We start from the raw sequence: 13,319 nt of genomic DNA, 5'->3' as shown, positions 1-13,319 counted from the left end.
TGTGTGATGGCGCGAGGCAGACAGGCGCGTGATGCGAAGTCCAGGTGACGGCGCTGTGCACTTGATGAGTGCCTGAGGAGTTGTCGAAGGTGTCGCTACCGTTGAACGTGGATTGGCCAGGCCAAGTCAGGGGTCCGGCACTGGCGGTTTTTCTAATTGTTGGGGCCAGAGGCTTTGGGCCAAGGAGTAGCGACTGTTGAAAGGCTCACGGAAACTAAGGGGTATTTCTGCGCATGTCATAGGCTCATGCAGCGCACCACGATGGATTAGTACAGTACTCAGGTCGAAGGCTGAAGTGGGGCGAGGCCGGAGATATCAACTGCCAAGGCTGATCATTTGGCGTGGTCCAGAGGCCGCAACTGGGGCCGACGTGCAATCTGCAGCGGTGAGGCCACCCATAGTACGGAGAGGCATCGGACACAGTTGACACTCAACATTAGTAAGTGACTAATCGTGGAAAACACGAAGAAGGATGGATCGGCCTGCTTGAAAGCGGCGGATCTTGCGACCGGCCAAGCAGCCTTCGGGCCGAAGCAGCCGAACAACAGCAACAGCGTGTTTGGTACGCTCCACACTGCAGACCTCAGCTCTCACCGAGCTGTGCTTTGTCTCTCTTGAGCATGGCCGTACATGTGGAAGAGTGTTATGGGCGGTCGTACAACAGCCATACCAGCGGCCAACCACCCGATGCAAGGCGCGTCGGAACACGCCTCCACGGTAGCTTTGGGTGGCGTGCAATCAGCTCCCTCTCGCGCCATCCGCACCAAACTACTGCAGGTCCGAGATGATATGTCTTTGAGGCGTGTGCTCAGCGGCGCTAGCCACCGCCTAACAACCCCCTTCCGCACATGGAGCGGCGGCCAGCGCACCTCGTATCTCACATATCTACGCACCCGTCCTCCCGATCGTGGTGAGTGGCATGACAAGCCTTTGAACCACCTCGCACTCCCCATCCCTGCTCGACCTTCCGCCGTAAGCGTTGCAGCTCTTGGCCCTTTGGAGGATCTCCACATCCTCTGTCAGTCTTTACCGCCCAACAGCAATGACTTCTAGCGATGACTTCCGCGCTCTGTACTACTTCTCCCCGGACATCAACTCTCCGCGTCTGCAGGATCCAACCGACTACGACTCGCATGAACCTATCGTGGACGAGAAGAAGGCGGTGCGCTTCTCTATACAATCCATGGATTCCTCCGAATTGAGCGCCATTAACGAGGAAGACGACGAGCTGCTTCAAACACCAGAGGACCTGGAAGCTCAGAAGGCCACACCACCAACCTCACAACCTGCCGAATACACAGTGTCCACCAGCAAGAAGCTCACGTATCTGGGCTTGTACTTTCTTTTGAACTTGGGCGTGACTCTCTCCAACAAAGCGCTCTTGAGGAGTGTAGGTTGCTCCCCTTCTTCGACTGTCAGGCTGATGCTAATCCCAACGGTAGGCGTCTTTCCCTTGGCTGCTCACGTTCTCCCACACGTTCTCCACCTCCATTGGCTGTACCATCCTCCTTGCTACAGGACAGCTCAAACTCTCCAAGCTCTCGCTGCGTGAGAACCTCACCCTCGTCGCCTTCAGCTCACTCTTCACCCTCAACATTGCTATTAGCAATGTATCCCTGGCTCTCGTCTCGGTCCCCTTTCATCAGGTCATGCGATCCACCTGCCCGGTTGTCACGATCCTCATCTACCGACTAATGTACAGTCGCACATACTCGACACAGACGTACATCTCCATGATACCCCTCATTATCGGCGTTGGACTCGCGACCTTTGGCGACTACTACTTCACTCTTGCAGGCTTCCTGCTGACGCTGCTTGGCGTCTTTCTAGCTTCGGTCAAGACCGTGGCTACAAATCGGCTCATGACGGGATCCTTGAAACTGTCGGCAATGGAAGTGCTATTCCGCATGTCGCCCTTGGCGGCGATACAATGCCTGTTCTACGCTGCTGGATCCGGTGAAATCACGAAATTGCAAGCGTCAGCTTCGGGAGGCATCTTCACGACTGGCCTGCTCTGTTCCATTGGTGTGAATGCAACCATGGCATTTGGATTGAACTTGGTATCGTTCCAGGCGAATAAGGTGGCAGGAGCATTGACAATGTCGGTGTGTGGGAACGTCAAACAAACATTGACGATACTGCTGGGAATTGTTCTCTTCGACGTGGTCATTGCACCTCTGAACGGATTGGGCATGTTGGTTGCAGTGGCAGGAGCGGCATACTACAGCAAAGTCGAGCTGGACCGGAAAAAGGCCGCTTCGACGACATAGACACGTATAGAAGCATGAATGCACGATTGTCATGTACTCATCAAACACTTCCCACACTCAGCCCTACATTCACCTTTTAGCTTAAGTGCCAACACGAAGGACACGAAGGACATGCTGTCATTTCCAATCCTTCCACTTCTTGGCACGATATTTGGAGAATCATATGCATGCACAATCCTACGCGTACATCCTCCATACATATGCCACCGCTGGGCTGGGCTGATGAAATCAGAAAGAGAGAGCCAAGCCACTTCGTCTAAACTTTCGGATCCCGGATCATTGTGGCTCCTGCAGGTCTTGGCCAGTCGGATCCCTCGTGACATGCGCGCGTACGCCAGCGAAAAGGAGGCTGGGGCAAGACATTTCTCACGAAAGCTGAAGGTTTGCGAAACCCGTGTGCAACCATGTGCAGATGTAATTCGATTGTTCAGGGCGAATAGACGGCGTGCTTGGCGTTGGACAAGGATCCTGGTCAGTCGGTCGCTGTGCTCTTTCCGCGGATTCTGAGACGACGAGACGCCTCAACCACGCGCGGTCTTCCGCTTCCAAGGTTCTACTTTCCTGTCACTACTGCTGTTTCGATATACTCCCAACCCGGCGACCAGGGATGATACGATCAAGATGAAGGCTTTTCTGAAGATGCCGACTTCCCTTCGCGAGGTCATCGCTCAGGCGCGTCTGCCCACGTTGTCTACCAAGCAGCGGAATGCCGAACCCACCGACGAGGACGAGGATGCCATCGCCCTGCTGCCGGACGAGGAGAAAGATGAACCATTACCCAATAGGACACCTGCGAATCTTTTGAATGGACGATCAAGACTTTTCTGGCTTGTCCTCGCACTCATAGGCGTTGCATTGCTCGCGGTTGCTTTACTGCTGCCTTCGAGAAAGAGGCCGCCGCCAGAGCCAGCGCCGCCTGAGGAACCACCTCATCAGACGGACTACTATTTTCACATCGTTCTGCCCACGACTCAAAGCTCGGCGAACTTTTGCAAAACTCTGCTCAGCGCGGCGGTGCTCAATCTGCCTACGCCATGGCTGATCAACTGGGACTGGAATGGTGATGCAACAGAGGATCCTACCCTCTTGAAGCTGCGAACAACTACGGAGTGGCTTGAGAGAATGCCACCGGAGCGCGAAGATGACCCGGTGGCTATCGTTGGGAATGTGAATGCCTGGTTTCAAGTGAGATCTGATGTCTTGCTTTCGAGATATCACAAGATCCGCCGGAGGGGCGACCGCCAGATTGAGGAGTTGTTCTCGAACAAAGTCGGAGGGACGCAGGGCTTGGAGACGAAGATTGTGTTTTCAAGTGAGAAGGACTGTCAATTGACTGCGGAGAACCAAAGCGGCTGTTTGGCTGCTGCTGCTGAAGATGGCTCTCTGCACTATCTGAGCACGAATATAGTGATGGGACCGCTGAGGGATATTCGATCTCTGTGGCAGCGGGCAAGACAAGAAGCAGAGCGGCTTGCAGAGAGTGAGTCGGTGATTGACGAGAACAGGATATTTGCGCAGATCTTAGGCGAACAAGAAATGCGTCGAGGGACTATGCGGAAGTCGGAGGCTGACGAGACTCCTGAAGAACGCGAGGAGGACTTCGGCATCATGCTCGACTTTGGTCGAGAACTAGCCTATGCGGCAGATGAGAAGTTAGAAGGAGTGGACTGGGTGAAGCATAACGGAGAAGGAGACAAGAGGCTCTCCGTGCCAGACGACATCGCCATCTCCACACCACCATTCTGGACATTCGAAGCCTCCGGCGCGCTACCAAACACCCCCTGGTCCGAAGTACCCCTCCTCGCCGGCGTCCACGCCAATATCGTCCCAGCGCTCGTCCAGCGCGGTCGCAAAGCAGACAAGGAGCTATCCAGCACTTGGTTCGAGAAGATGTGGTTTCAGCCATATGGCCGGCAACTGCTCGACGCTTTTGCGCTGATTCCCAGCGCGCCTCTTGCTGTGCTTATCGATGACGAGGGCAACCAACAGAGGTATTGGAGTCCGCATCTTGAGAAGGTCGGGGCGAAAGATCAGGATCTGGTTTTTCATGATTGGACGGAGTTGTGTGCGACGGAGCAGTTTAAGGAGGATGTGGCCAGGGAGGTGTTTCTGGATGGGAAAGGGGTTTGGGAGGATTCCAGGCCTTGAAAAAGATCTTCTCTATGAGGGATTTGGCGTTTGTGGCGATCATCATGTGTTGGGTCGCCAGTCGCACCTTCCCTTCGACTTTCACTTCGTCGACAAACTTCGCGCTAAGCGAAGCAACCGCCGCTTGACCCGACTTCATCTTCGCACGCTCGACCACAATTCTTTCCATCACCCGCAGCACATCCCGTACAACATGGATGACTGCTTCCATTGCCAGGACACCGGTGCTGAGCATCCGGAGGGCGTTGAGCCGCTCATGAGGTCAGACTGGGACGGCCAGCGTTGTCATCATCCGCTGACAGCTTTTGCATCAGGCAGCTCAAATCTCAGCGTCTCATCAAGATCTTCATCGGCGATATCACCGAGCCATATGTCATGTCCGAAACGACGCTCGTGAACGCCTCCGAATACTTCGTCAAAGCCCTCAAGCACGAAGACTCAATGGGCACATCTCAGCCGGGAGTTCTGAGGTTTCCAGAAGATGATGATTTCAAAGAGACATGGGAGATACTACTTTTCTGGCTCATGACTCAACGTCTTCCTCCTTGCTTGACCGTGCAGGATGACGGAAATCCCCAGCCCGAGGCCACGGAGCCTTGGATTCGAATGTGGGTACTCGCGGACAAGTATCTGGTTCATGAACTGCAAGACACGGTGATGCTGGAGATGCTTCGGTACTTTGATGGGACGTTTTTGGCCAACATGGACAGTGATGCTGCGATGGCCAACGAGATGCTGCGCATCAGTCCTGTTGACAGTCGGCTGCGGAGATTGGTGGCAGAGGAAACCATTCGCGGCCTTTACGAAGAGGGTCCTTCGGAGTGCTCATTGAAAACAGAGCATTTGATCGCAAGTGATGGGGTCCCCGGCTTGAGTGCGTCACTGCTCGATGCGTATCACGACTACATGAAGAACAACAAGACATACGTGCGCAACCACCGCAAAGATCCAGATGCCAGATTCAGAGCGTGGGGGGAGTATCTCGTGGGCTGCCCTCCAATGATTCACTGGCTGGGCGAGTTTGAAGGACAATAGATGATAGGAAACGAGCACGAAGACGTAAAGCTGGTAGAGGCCAGAGAGCATGTGATTTCAAGAAGAAACTGATTAGATTCTCCCCAAAGGTTGTTCGGTCAACCTGAAAGGCCTGGAGGGCTCTCAACACATTATTTCCTCCTCTCTCAAAGTGTGCAAGAATTAATTGTGTACCATCGCTCGTACTTCGTCTTGAGATACAGAGTAGTGTTGCTGCAGGGAGCAGCTACATCATCGCTCCTTCCCTTCAACATTCACTTCGCGAGTTAAAGTTTGCGCTAAATCAGGGTCTAGCGTACCGCATCTCCCAGACCTCAATTCACTTTGCATGAACCTCCCCCTGCTCACAAATCCATCGCCAACCACCTTAACAGCCTCACCGCTACCATGGTCTCGACCTCACCCCAGAAGACCGCCGACCCGCCCGCCGAAGTCGAATCCCTCATGAAGTGGGCCATCCGTCAACGCCTGATCAAAATCTTCGTCGGCCACGAAGTCAAGCCCTACTTCCTGCAAGAGAGCACGCTCGTCAACTCCTCGACCTACTTCGCCCGCGCGCTCGACTACCAAGTCTCCCTCGGCGGCAACGAGCCCGGCGTCCTAAACTTCCCCGACGATAACGAGTACAGACAAGCGTGGCAGCAGCTCCTCTTCTGGATCATCAACAAGCGTCTACCGAGACACGCGGAAGAGCAAGAGGAACCCAGCGCCGCGACGACGACGACACCACCAGAGGATATCATTCTCTGGGTGAAGACGTGGGTGTTGGGCGACAAGTACTGCATCCCCCGCCTGCAGAACGCGGTGATGTCGAAGCTGCTGCGATACTTCCGGACGAAGCACCTCCCAGACGACACCGTGCACGTCAACACGATGCTGCTGATCAGCCCCATCGATACGCCTCTCCGGAGACTGCTGTCCGAAGAGGTGGTGATTCTGACGCAGGACAAGGGGTTCAAAGCGAAGGAGCTCATGCCGAGTGATGGGACGCCGGGGTTGAGTGCTTCTTTGTTGAAGGCGTTTTCGGACTATGTCGCTTGTAGGGAGGTGTTTCCGAGGCAGAGCTCGGAGACGAGGACGAAGGCGAGGCGGGAGTATATGGTTGGGGAGGAGTATGATGAAGATTGGTTGGAGGATGTGAAGAAGGTGAAGGCGAAGCGGAAGAGGGCGAGTGAGGAGTGAGTTGACGTTACGTCGAGGAGAATGCGCTGAGAAATGGTCAGATATGTCTTGGAACTGCATGCGATGAAGTGGGGAGAGATTCATGTTCTTGGTCAGTCATATGAGGGTTCTTCACCTCGTGTAATTTTGACGATAGAGACCGGTTAAGATGCTGTCTTGCTCGACTCCAGTCCTTTGTAGACGCTCCATCACAGCCTCTCAACTCCCTCTACAGAACCCCGAGATTCGTCAGGGACTCGCCTTCAAGCTCAGCACCCTACCTCTTCGCCTACGCAGAACATCAGCAACCATTCAAGCCACGTCATCATCGCAAACTCACCGTCTCAACAACATCATACCCCAGCACCCACTCCGTAAACCTCCTATCCATCTCTCAAATCTATCACTCACTCCTTTCCCCTATCTTGCATCCCGCCTTTCCCTACACAGCATGTCGTGATCTTAACCGACCGCACTGGAGTGACTCTCGTCTGCATGAGCGCGTGGGCGCAGGGGTCTCCAGATGAGTCCAGTAAAAGCATTCTTTCATACTTGAGTGTATCCTCCTCAAGGAGACCTCAACTCCACCCTACGCCCACGCAATCCAAACCGAAGCCCTGCCTCGCATAATCTCAAGATCAAAGAAACTTCGACCCCAAAAGCGGTACAAGATGCACCAGATCCTCACACTCATCCGTATGAATATACACCTTCTGCCTATCGAACCTGACATTCGTAGGCTTCCACATCATCGGTCGGCGGCCGATTAAATTATCCGTGATCATTCGTCCCCAGTGGCCGCAGCCGAGTCGGGTGATGATCAGTTTGCACGGCGCGCTGGCGGGTTCCTTTTCGCGCTTGCATGCGAGGGGGAAGGAGATCGCGACGGTGTCTTCGGTCGCGCCGGGGACGCTGATCTGTTCCCAGCAGTTGCCGGAAGGGATGACGGTGAAGCCGGGGAGCTCGACGCCGCCGGTCTCGTTGTCGGCGACGAGGGGGACTTCGAGGCCGTGGTGGGTTACCGTCCAAGGGGATCTTTGAATTCCCAGCGTGCGCACGATGTCCCCGGATCTGGCGAAGTCTTCGGGGGATGGAGCCAGGATCGCGAAGAAGGGGCCGTGTCTATGCCATGCCGTTTGCTCTGGGATGGTTTCGGTCGACCACGCATAGATGGATTCGTCGTGCGAGGAGCGGATGATTTCCTGTTGCAGTCTTTGGAATGCCCGGCGACCCTCCCCGTAGAGAAGGGGCATGTTGACCTTGAAGAGCCCAAGCAGGCAATACGCTTCATCTTCGACCCGTGTCGTCTGACGATCTGAAGCCCAGCTCATTCTCTGCGCAATCGAAAATCGCTGCACCATGCCCGGGTTGAGCAAGACCTCACTCGGAATCCCCGTCCGGTCCGTGGTGGCCCAAAGCACAATCTCGGACGTCCACATCGCGGCTTCTTGCAACCGGTCCCAGAGTTCGGCGTCCACGCCCAGCGTCGCCAGTTTCGAGAACCGGTCGTACTCGAGATACTTGCAGCCCAGAATCTGCCACTCGCGCGAACAAAAGACGACTTGGAGTGGTGCGAGGAGCTCCTGGAGCGTCCACCCTCTCTTGAACCACGAAGATTGGCTGAATTGTTGAAGGAGATCTTCCGGAGAGCCCGTCTCACTGCCATTGGAGACATCGTGCAGCCAGACCCAACATTCTGTCGCTTTCCTGTACCATTCGAACCTGCGCCTCGTCATTAATACACTCAATGAACGCTGAAGAGGGGATCCATTTACATAGAATTAATCGCCTCACTCAACTCCGCACTACTCCTCTTATCAATACAAACCGTATCAACCCAGCACCACTCCCTCTCCCACCCTCTCAAACACTCACAAAACTCGACAATCTTGCGATAACCTTTCTTGTCTTTCGACCGGCCTTTGGAGAATTCTTTGAAGGAGAGTTCTTCGTCCGTCCAGCGGTGGGAGAGGATGGCGTATTTGGGGGTGTTGGAGCCGGTGAAGTCGTGGAGGGTGAGGGTTTGGGTGTTGATGAGGCGCATTATGGGGGATATGAGAGAAGGGGAGGCGGATGGGAGGTTTATGGGTTGGGGAGTTGGGTATTGAAGATGTGAGGTCGAAGTTGGGACGCCGTCGTGGCTGAGGGTTGCGGGAGTGGGGGCTGGAAAAGTGAATCGCTCATGGTCGTGAGAATAAAACAGCCAAATGTCATGGTCGTGAAGGGTGTATCTATCGCCACGGAAGGGAGAAGCTCAGAGATGAGGTGGGATGTAGGAGCAAGGTGGAGGATAGAATAGGTAGACATGAGAAGCTCGGTTCGGGACAGCAAGCAAGCGCGGTACATTCATTCGCATTACAGAAGCACTCATTCGCAGACATTCTAGGTACACCATTCCTGTCAATCGGTACCGCTCAAACCTTCCATCTTCTCACACGGCAGTCATCCATCCATCGCCCTCGAGAACATAACCCAGAAAATCCACCTCGCGAAAAAAGAAAAATCCCGCAGAACATCCCCTCCATCACCCATCATGGCCCCCCTTCCGCCCCAACCGGCACGCCCTTCGGATCAACCGTACACACCGACTCATCGTCCGCGACCTCAGGATCATTGTAGCCGTCGCACTCATCCTCCAGATGGCCCTTCCACTCGCGATTGCCGCAGTACTTGGCCATGGCATGGTGCAGGGCGATCTTGTTGCCGTTCCAGCGGTGCATGAAGCGCTTCTTCCAGGCGGGGCTGCAGAGGTCGTCCGGGGTGCCGTCCTCGTTGTCGTTGGGGTGCTTCGTCTTGGTGGGCTTCTTGCCGTGCTCCTTGCCGTCCTTGATGTCCTCGTCGCCGTCGCCGTGCTTCTTTTTGTCCTTTTTCTTCTTTTTGTCCTTCTTCTTCGCGGTGCGGCGGTCGAGGACGGGGGTTGGCGCGGGCGTCACGGTGGCGCGGCCGATGATCTCGACGCCGGGGGAGAGGTCGCTCTTGTGGACGGGCTTTGTCACGTAGACCGTGCTGAGAGTCTTGTGGGCCTCCTCGCGCTCCCAGATGAGGGAAGCTGGCCCTGGCCCGGGGATGTGGTGGCGAGAGGGAGAGATGCTAACCCCATCCGTAGGCCACACGGTGTGCGTGGCACTGACGACGCGGTGAGGCAGCATCTCTCCCTTCTCCGTCCAGTACTCGACGCGGGCGGAAGGGGTTGCGGTGGGCTTTGTTGGCCCCGCGAAGGCGGAGCCAGCAAGCAAGAGGGTGAAGAGGTTGGAGTACTTCATTGTGTGTGTGATGATACTTTGCTTGTTGATGTGAAGAAGGCTTGATGTGATGTGAGAACTGGGAATCCTAGAAAGGCGTGCGGGCCTGTGACTTATAAGGGGACGGAGCCGTGATCCTTCGAGGCATTTTCACATCTGTGGGCAGGAGATTTATCCTACTATCCCAGGAACCTGGCGATCGTCTAGGCTGCTGTGGTGGATATGGGGTTGTTGCTGACCCTTTTGATGCTGGGGATGGCGGCAAGATTTCTGAGAAGAGAGTATTTTTTCACGGCAGGACCATAGGGGCAGCTGGGATATAGTATTACCTGGGCTTCTGGTGATAATTGTCAGCGCAGTGCCACGCAGCGAATTTTCATAGCGCTCCCTTTTCGTGTGTGTAGCTTTCACATGGCGCCAGCAGCCAACCAGCAGTGTGGTAATTACTTATCATGAGCTTCAGTATTTCAAGTCTGGTGGAAATTGCCCTCACCACCCGCTCAAAGTCGAATGTGAGGAATTGTCACATCCTCAGTCTCTCCAGGCGACTAGGCTCCCGATCGCACTTCGAACTGCTCAGTCGTCTTGCAAGTAACGGGGATGGCAGCGCGATTTGAGCGGGTCATCTTGTGTGAAGTTCACCACCGGCAGCCTTTATCTCCCTCATCTCTGCAAGTGACTGAGCTTGAGATGGCTTCTCGGGTGCCTTGGAAGGCTTGCGAGTTCTGGGGATGAATGATCGATTCTGAGCGGGACATCTAACCGGGAAATTCTCCACCTGCAGGCGAGAGACAGTCACATGCTCCGATGTCTCTCGAGGCGACCACGCCCCTGATCGGTCTTCGAACTGCTTGGACAGCTTGCGAGTAACGGGAACGAACGTTCGATTTCAACGAGCGAGATCCTATTCGTGGACTTCCTCCATGGCCAGGCTCGATATACTCGCTAGAACGTCACACAAGTCAGTGGCATGCACATTATCTGTATATGTGGATGTGCATTTGTGCTCTGTGCAGAACGTCTCTTTCCTGAGTATCCGGAGGTGAAAACAGGACGCAGCCAATGTGAGGACACCAAGAGATCTCGCTCCGGGCCCATCGGCTCGAAGTATCCCATACCATGACATATGTACAATACCAGGAACTCCACAGGGCCATGCTCTTAACCCGTGCCTTGCCCAACCTCATCTACTTCGTCCTAACCTGCTTCAACTTCTTCGGACTGTGCACAAACTGGTCCGCATACGCCTTGGGTAAAATCTTCCTCTCATTCGGCTCCTGGACAAAGAACTCATACCCCTGCTTGTTGGCGAATCGGATCGCATCTTCCTTGCTCTCGAAGTTCAGGTGGGTGCCTTGCATGAAATCGGCGGAGGATTGCCAGCCCATGAGGGGGTTCTCCCAGCGGTGGCCTTTGGAAAGAGGATCCCAGTCCATTCGCCAGTGGTGGCCGTGCCAGTCGCCGGATTGTGTGGCGGGTTTGGCGGGCTTGTAGATGCTGTGGAGGGAGTGGTTAGTTGGGCTTGTGGGATGGGTCTGGTACAATGTGTAGTTACCGGACTGTTCGTGCTTGGAGCTCTACGGGTGCGCCTGAGAGGACTGCAGCAGGAGTATCGACACCTGGTTCACTGCCATCCATGACGCGGATTGGGACAGGGGAGAAGTTGCTAGATTGTCCCTTTAGTACCAGTTCCACTTCACAAGCTTCCTCCTGGTGGCTCTTACGATGTCCTGTAGTCTGTTGCGACATTCCAATCGGGGTTGTGAGAGGGCTGGTTCTGGAGTGGTGCATCTTCGGCGGTGGTCAATTGGTGCTTCGAAGAGTCGGTGTTCTGCGATTGGAATCGTGCCAGCGCTGGGACGCGTTGTGAGAGAGCTGGTCTGAGCGATACAGCACGCAATGCTGCCGCCGTTCGTAGAGATGCCATGGTTTTGTGGGTGTAGGGGAGAGTGAAGGCGATGTGGTCAGCGGTAACTCGAGTGCTTGGGAGCGTTGCGGGTGTTCCCGCTGCTCGCATTGGCTTCGACTTCACGACGGCATCACTCTCTGCTCCAGACCACATCCGACCTACCACACAGCAGCCATGGTGTCCTCGATCATCCCTCCAAAGGTAATATAGCACAAGGCGCTTGAATCTGTGTATGAAAATGCTGACCAGACATGCGCAGGTTGCCTCACCCAACGTACGTCGCTCCCTGACCTCATCTCCTCCGACCAGCACCTAGACACTCCCCGAGCCCTCGAATCGCCCCAAACCCGCCGAAAACCTCTCGAACATGTTACTAGGGACTTTTAGAAGATATGGAAAGCTAATATATGGGTATACAGGCCATCGGCGGCGCTGCCGATGCCGCGCGCATGCAAAATGTCGTCGGTTTCTACGAGAAGCTCCCACGCGGCGCTGCCCCAGAGCCCAAGGCACGGGGTTTCGCCCAGTGGTACCAGTACAGGTACATGGGCTCGAAGGCTTCTCCAATGCGTACGTTACGACCGGGCTCGAGAAGAGAATACCGAGACAGGAGAAGAGAGGAAGAGGCTAACGGATATGGCAGCAATTGTGCACGCGGTCGGCGCTCTGATTCTTCTTGGATACGCTCAGAACTACTACTTCCATCTCCGTGAGTTTACAGGAGAAGAAGAATTGGGAAGATGGAGAAGCTAATGGGATGCAGGTCACCACAAGAACAACGCCCACTAGGGAGGCCAAGACGAGATCGAGATGCGATAGATGAGGACGGCGAAGTATCAGAGGACAGATCACGTGTATATATAAGAAGATCCGAAGTACTTCGGGGCTGAAGAGTCTCCTTTGTTAACACGCCATCTGTGTTCCGTGTTTCCTCTCCCTCTCGGATCAAACGTGTGGATGCTGCCACGATGTCGTCGGATGTGGAAATCACTCTGCAGAGAAATCGAGGTCGAATGGAAAGCACTCCATGGTCTTCCTCAACCACGAAATAAGATCCTTGGGACTATGAGTGAGAGTTGGTAAACGATCACGTGATACTCGTTTCTTACTGTGCTACATGACTGTAGGCTTCACCGTGTGGGAAAGGATTGGTTGAAAGGACTCATTCTTGAACTGTGATTCTTCTGTGATTATTACGACTCGTTACTAGCCCCTTACCACTGTGTACTGCATCCCTCGGTGCAGATGCAGGATCCTTGCCGGTGACTCGCTTAGCTGACTGCGGCGTGTCACGTGGCATGGTCAAGCTCCCTTTGACGACGGCTGGGAAACGAGACGCAGCGACACAACACGCCTCCACCACCCAACACCGCACCGCGCGCACCCTACCTCCCTCCTCCGCGCCAATCCCCGCCGGAGTCCCGCTCTGATTTAATCAGACCTCACCGAGCGCAACCCTCGAATCCGACGCCGCGACCGCACCTCTTCCAACTCTTCAGCGCAGGCGCAACAGCCTGTCCCAGTCCGAAGCCGTATCGCATTCGCCGTGGCGGC

General features: G+C 54.9%; 8 protein-coding genes across 8 annotated transcripts; 5 read left to right on the top strand and 3 right to left on the bottom strand.

Moving 5' to 3' along the window:
* Positions 1-1,183: 1,183 nt before the first annotated feature.
* M409DRAFT_69117 (uncharacterized protein) lies at positions 1,184-2,270 on the top strand (the record flags this gene model as incomplete). The annotated part of the gene is made up of 2 exons (XM_033818138.1): positions 1,184-1,390; positions 1,443-2,270. 2 exons carry the CDS (start codon positions 1,184-1,186, stop codon positions 2,268-2,270), a joined length of 1,035 nt encoding a protein of 344 aa, XP_033663438.1.
* Positions 2,271-2,891: 621 nt separating this feature from the next.
* On the top strand, positions 2,892-4,418 carry M409DRAFT_27170 (uncharacterized protein; the record flags this gene model as incomplete). The annotated part of the gene is made up of 1 exon (XM_033808453.1): positions 2,892-4,418. The coding sequence occupies one exon, from the start codon at positions 2,892-2,894 to the stop codon at positions 4,416-4,418; it is 1,527 nt and encodes a 508-aa protein (XP_033663437.1).
* Positions 4,419-4,611: 193 nt separating this feature from the next.
* M409DRAFT_27169 (uncharacterized protein) lies at positions 4,612-5,453 on the top strand (the record flags this gene model as incomplete). The annotated part of the gene is made up of 2 exons (XM_033808452.1): positions 4,612-4,679; positions 4,733-5,453. The coding sequence occupies 2 exons, from the start codon at positions 4,612-4,614 to the stop codon at positions 5,451-5,453; spliced, it is 789 nt and encodes a 262-aa protein (XP_033663436.1).
* Positions 5,454-5,840: 387 nt separating this feature from the next.
* M409DRAFT_27168 (uncharacterized protein) lies at positions 5,841-6,635 on the top strand (the record flags this gene model as incomplete). The annotated part of the gene is made up of 1 exon (XM_033808451.1): positions 5,841-6,635. One exon carries the CDS (start codon positions 5,841-5,843, stop codon positions 6,633-6,635), a length of 795 nt encoding a protein of 264 aa, XP_033663435.1.
* Positions 6,636-6,823: 188 nt separating this feature from the next.
* Positions 6,824-8,658, bottom strand: M409DRAFT_69116 (uncharacterized protein; the record flags this gene model as incomplete). The annotated part of the gene is made up of 3 exons (XM_033818137.1): positions 6,824-6,841; positions 7,673-8,336; positions 8,390-8,658. The coding sequence occupies 3 exons, from the start codon at positions 8,656-8,658 to the stop codon at positions 6,824-6,826; spliced, it is 951 nt and encodes a 316-aa protein (XP_033663434.1).
* A 487-nt stretch (positions 8,659-9,145) lies between these two features.
* On the bottom strand, positions 9,146-9,877 carry M409DRAFT_58289 (uncharacterized protein; the record flags this gene model as incomplete). The annotated part of the gene is made up of 1 exon (XM_033813872.1): positions 9,146-9,877. The coding sequence occupies one exon, from the start codon at positions 9,875-9,877 to the stop codon at positions 9,146-9,148; it is 732 nt and encodes a 243-aa protein (XP_033663433.1).
* Positions 9,878-11,043: 1,166 nt separating this feature from the next.
* M409DRAFT_69115 (uncharacterized protein) lies at positions 11,044-11,783 on the bottom strand (the record flags this gene model as incomplete). The annotated part of the gene is made up of 3 exons (XM_033818136.1): positions 11,044-11,353; positions 11,412-11,522; positions 11,581-11,783. 3 exons carry the CDS (start codon positions 11,781-11,783, stop codon positions 11,044-11,046), a joined length of 624 nt encoding a protein of 207 aa, XP_033663432.1.
* Positions 11,784-11,939: 156 nt separating this feature from the next.
* On the top strand, positions 11,940-12,554 carry M409DRAFT_27164 (uncharacterized protein; the record flags this gene model as incomplete). Its single annotated transcript, XM_033808450.1, has 5 exons — positions 11,940-11,966; positions 12,025-12,039; positions 12,185-12,335; positions 12,409-12,474; positions 12,529-12,554. The coding sequence occupies 5 exons, from the start codon at positions 11,940-11,942 to the stop codon at positions 12,552-12,554; spliced, it is 285 nt and encodes a 94-aa protein (XP_033663431.1).
* Between the last annotated feature and the right edge of the window lie 765 nt (positions 12,555-13,319).

This window comes from Zasmidium cellare (assembly GCF_010093935.1).
Source record: "Zasmidium cellare ATCC 36951 unplaced genomic scaffold M409scaffold_35, whole genome shotgun sequence".
Classification (NCBI taxonomy): domain Eukaryota; kingdom Fungi; phylum Ascomycota; class Dothideomycetes; order Mycosphaerellales; family Mycosphaerellaceae; genus Zasmidium; species Zasmidium cellare.
This window is presented reverse-complemented; position numbering and strand designations above follow the sequence as displayed.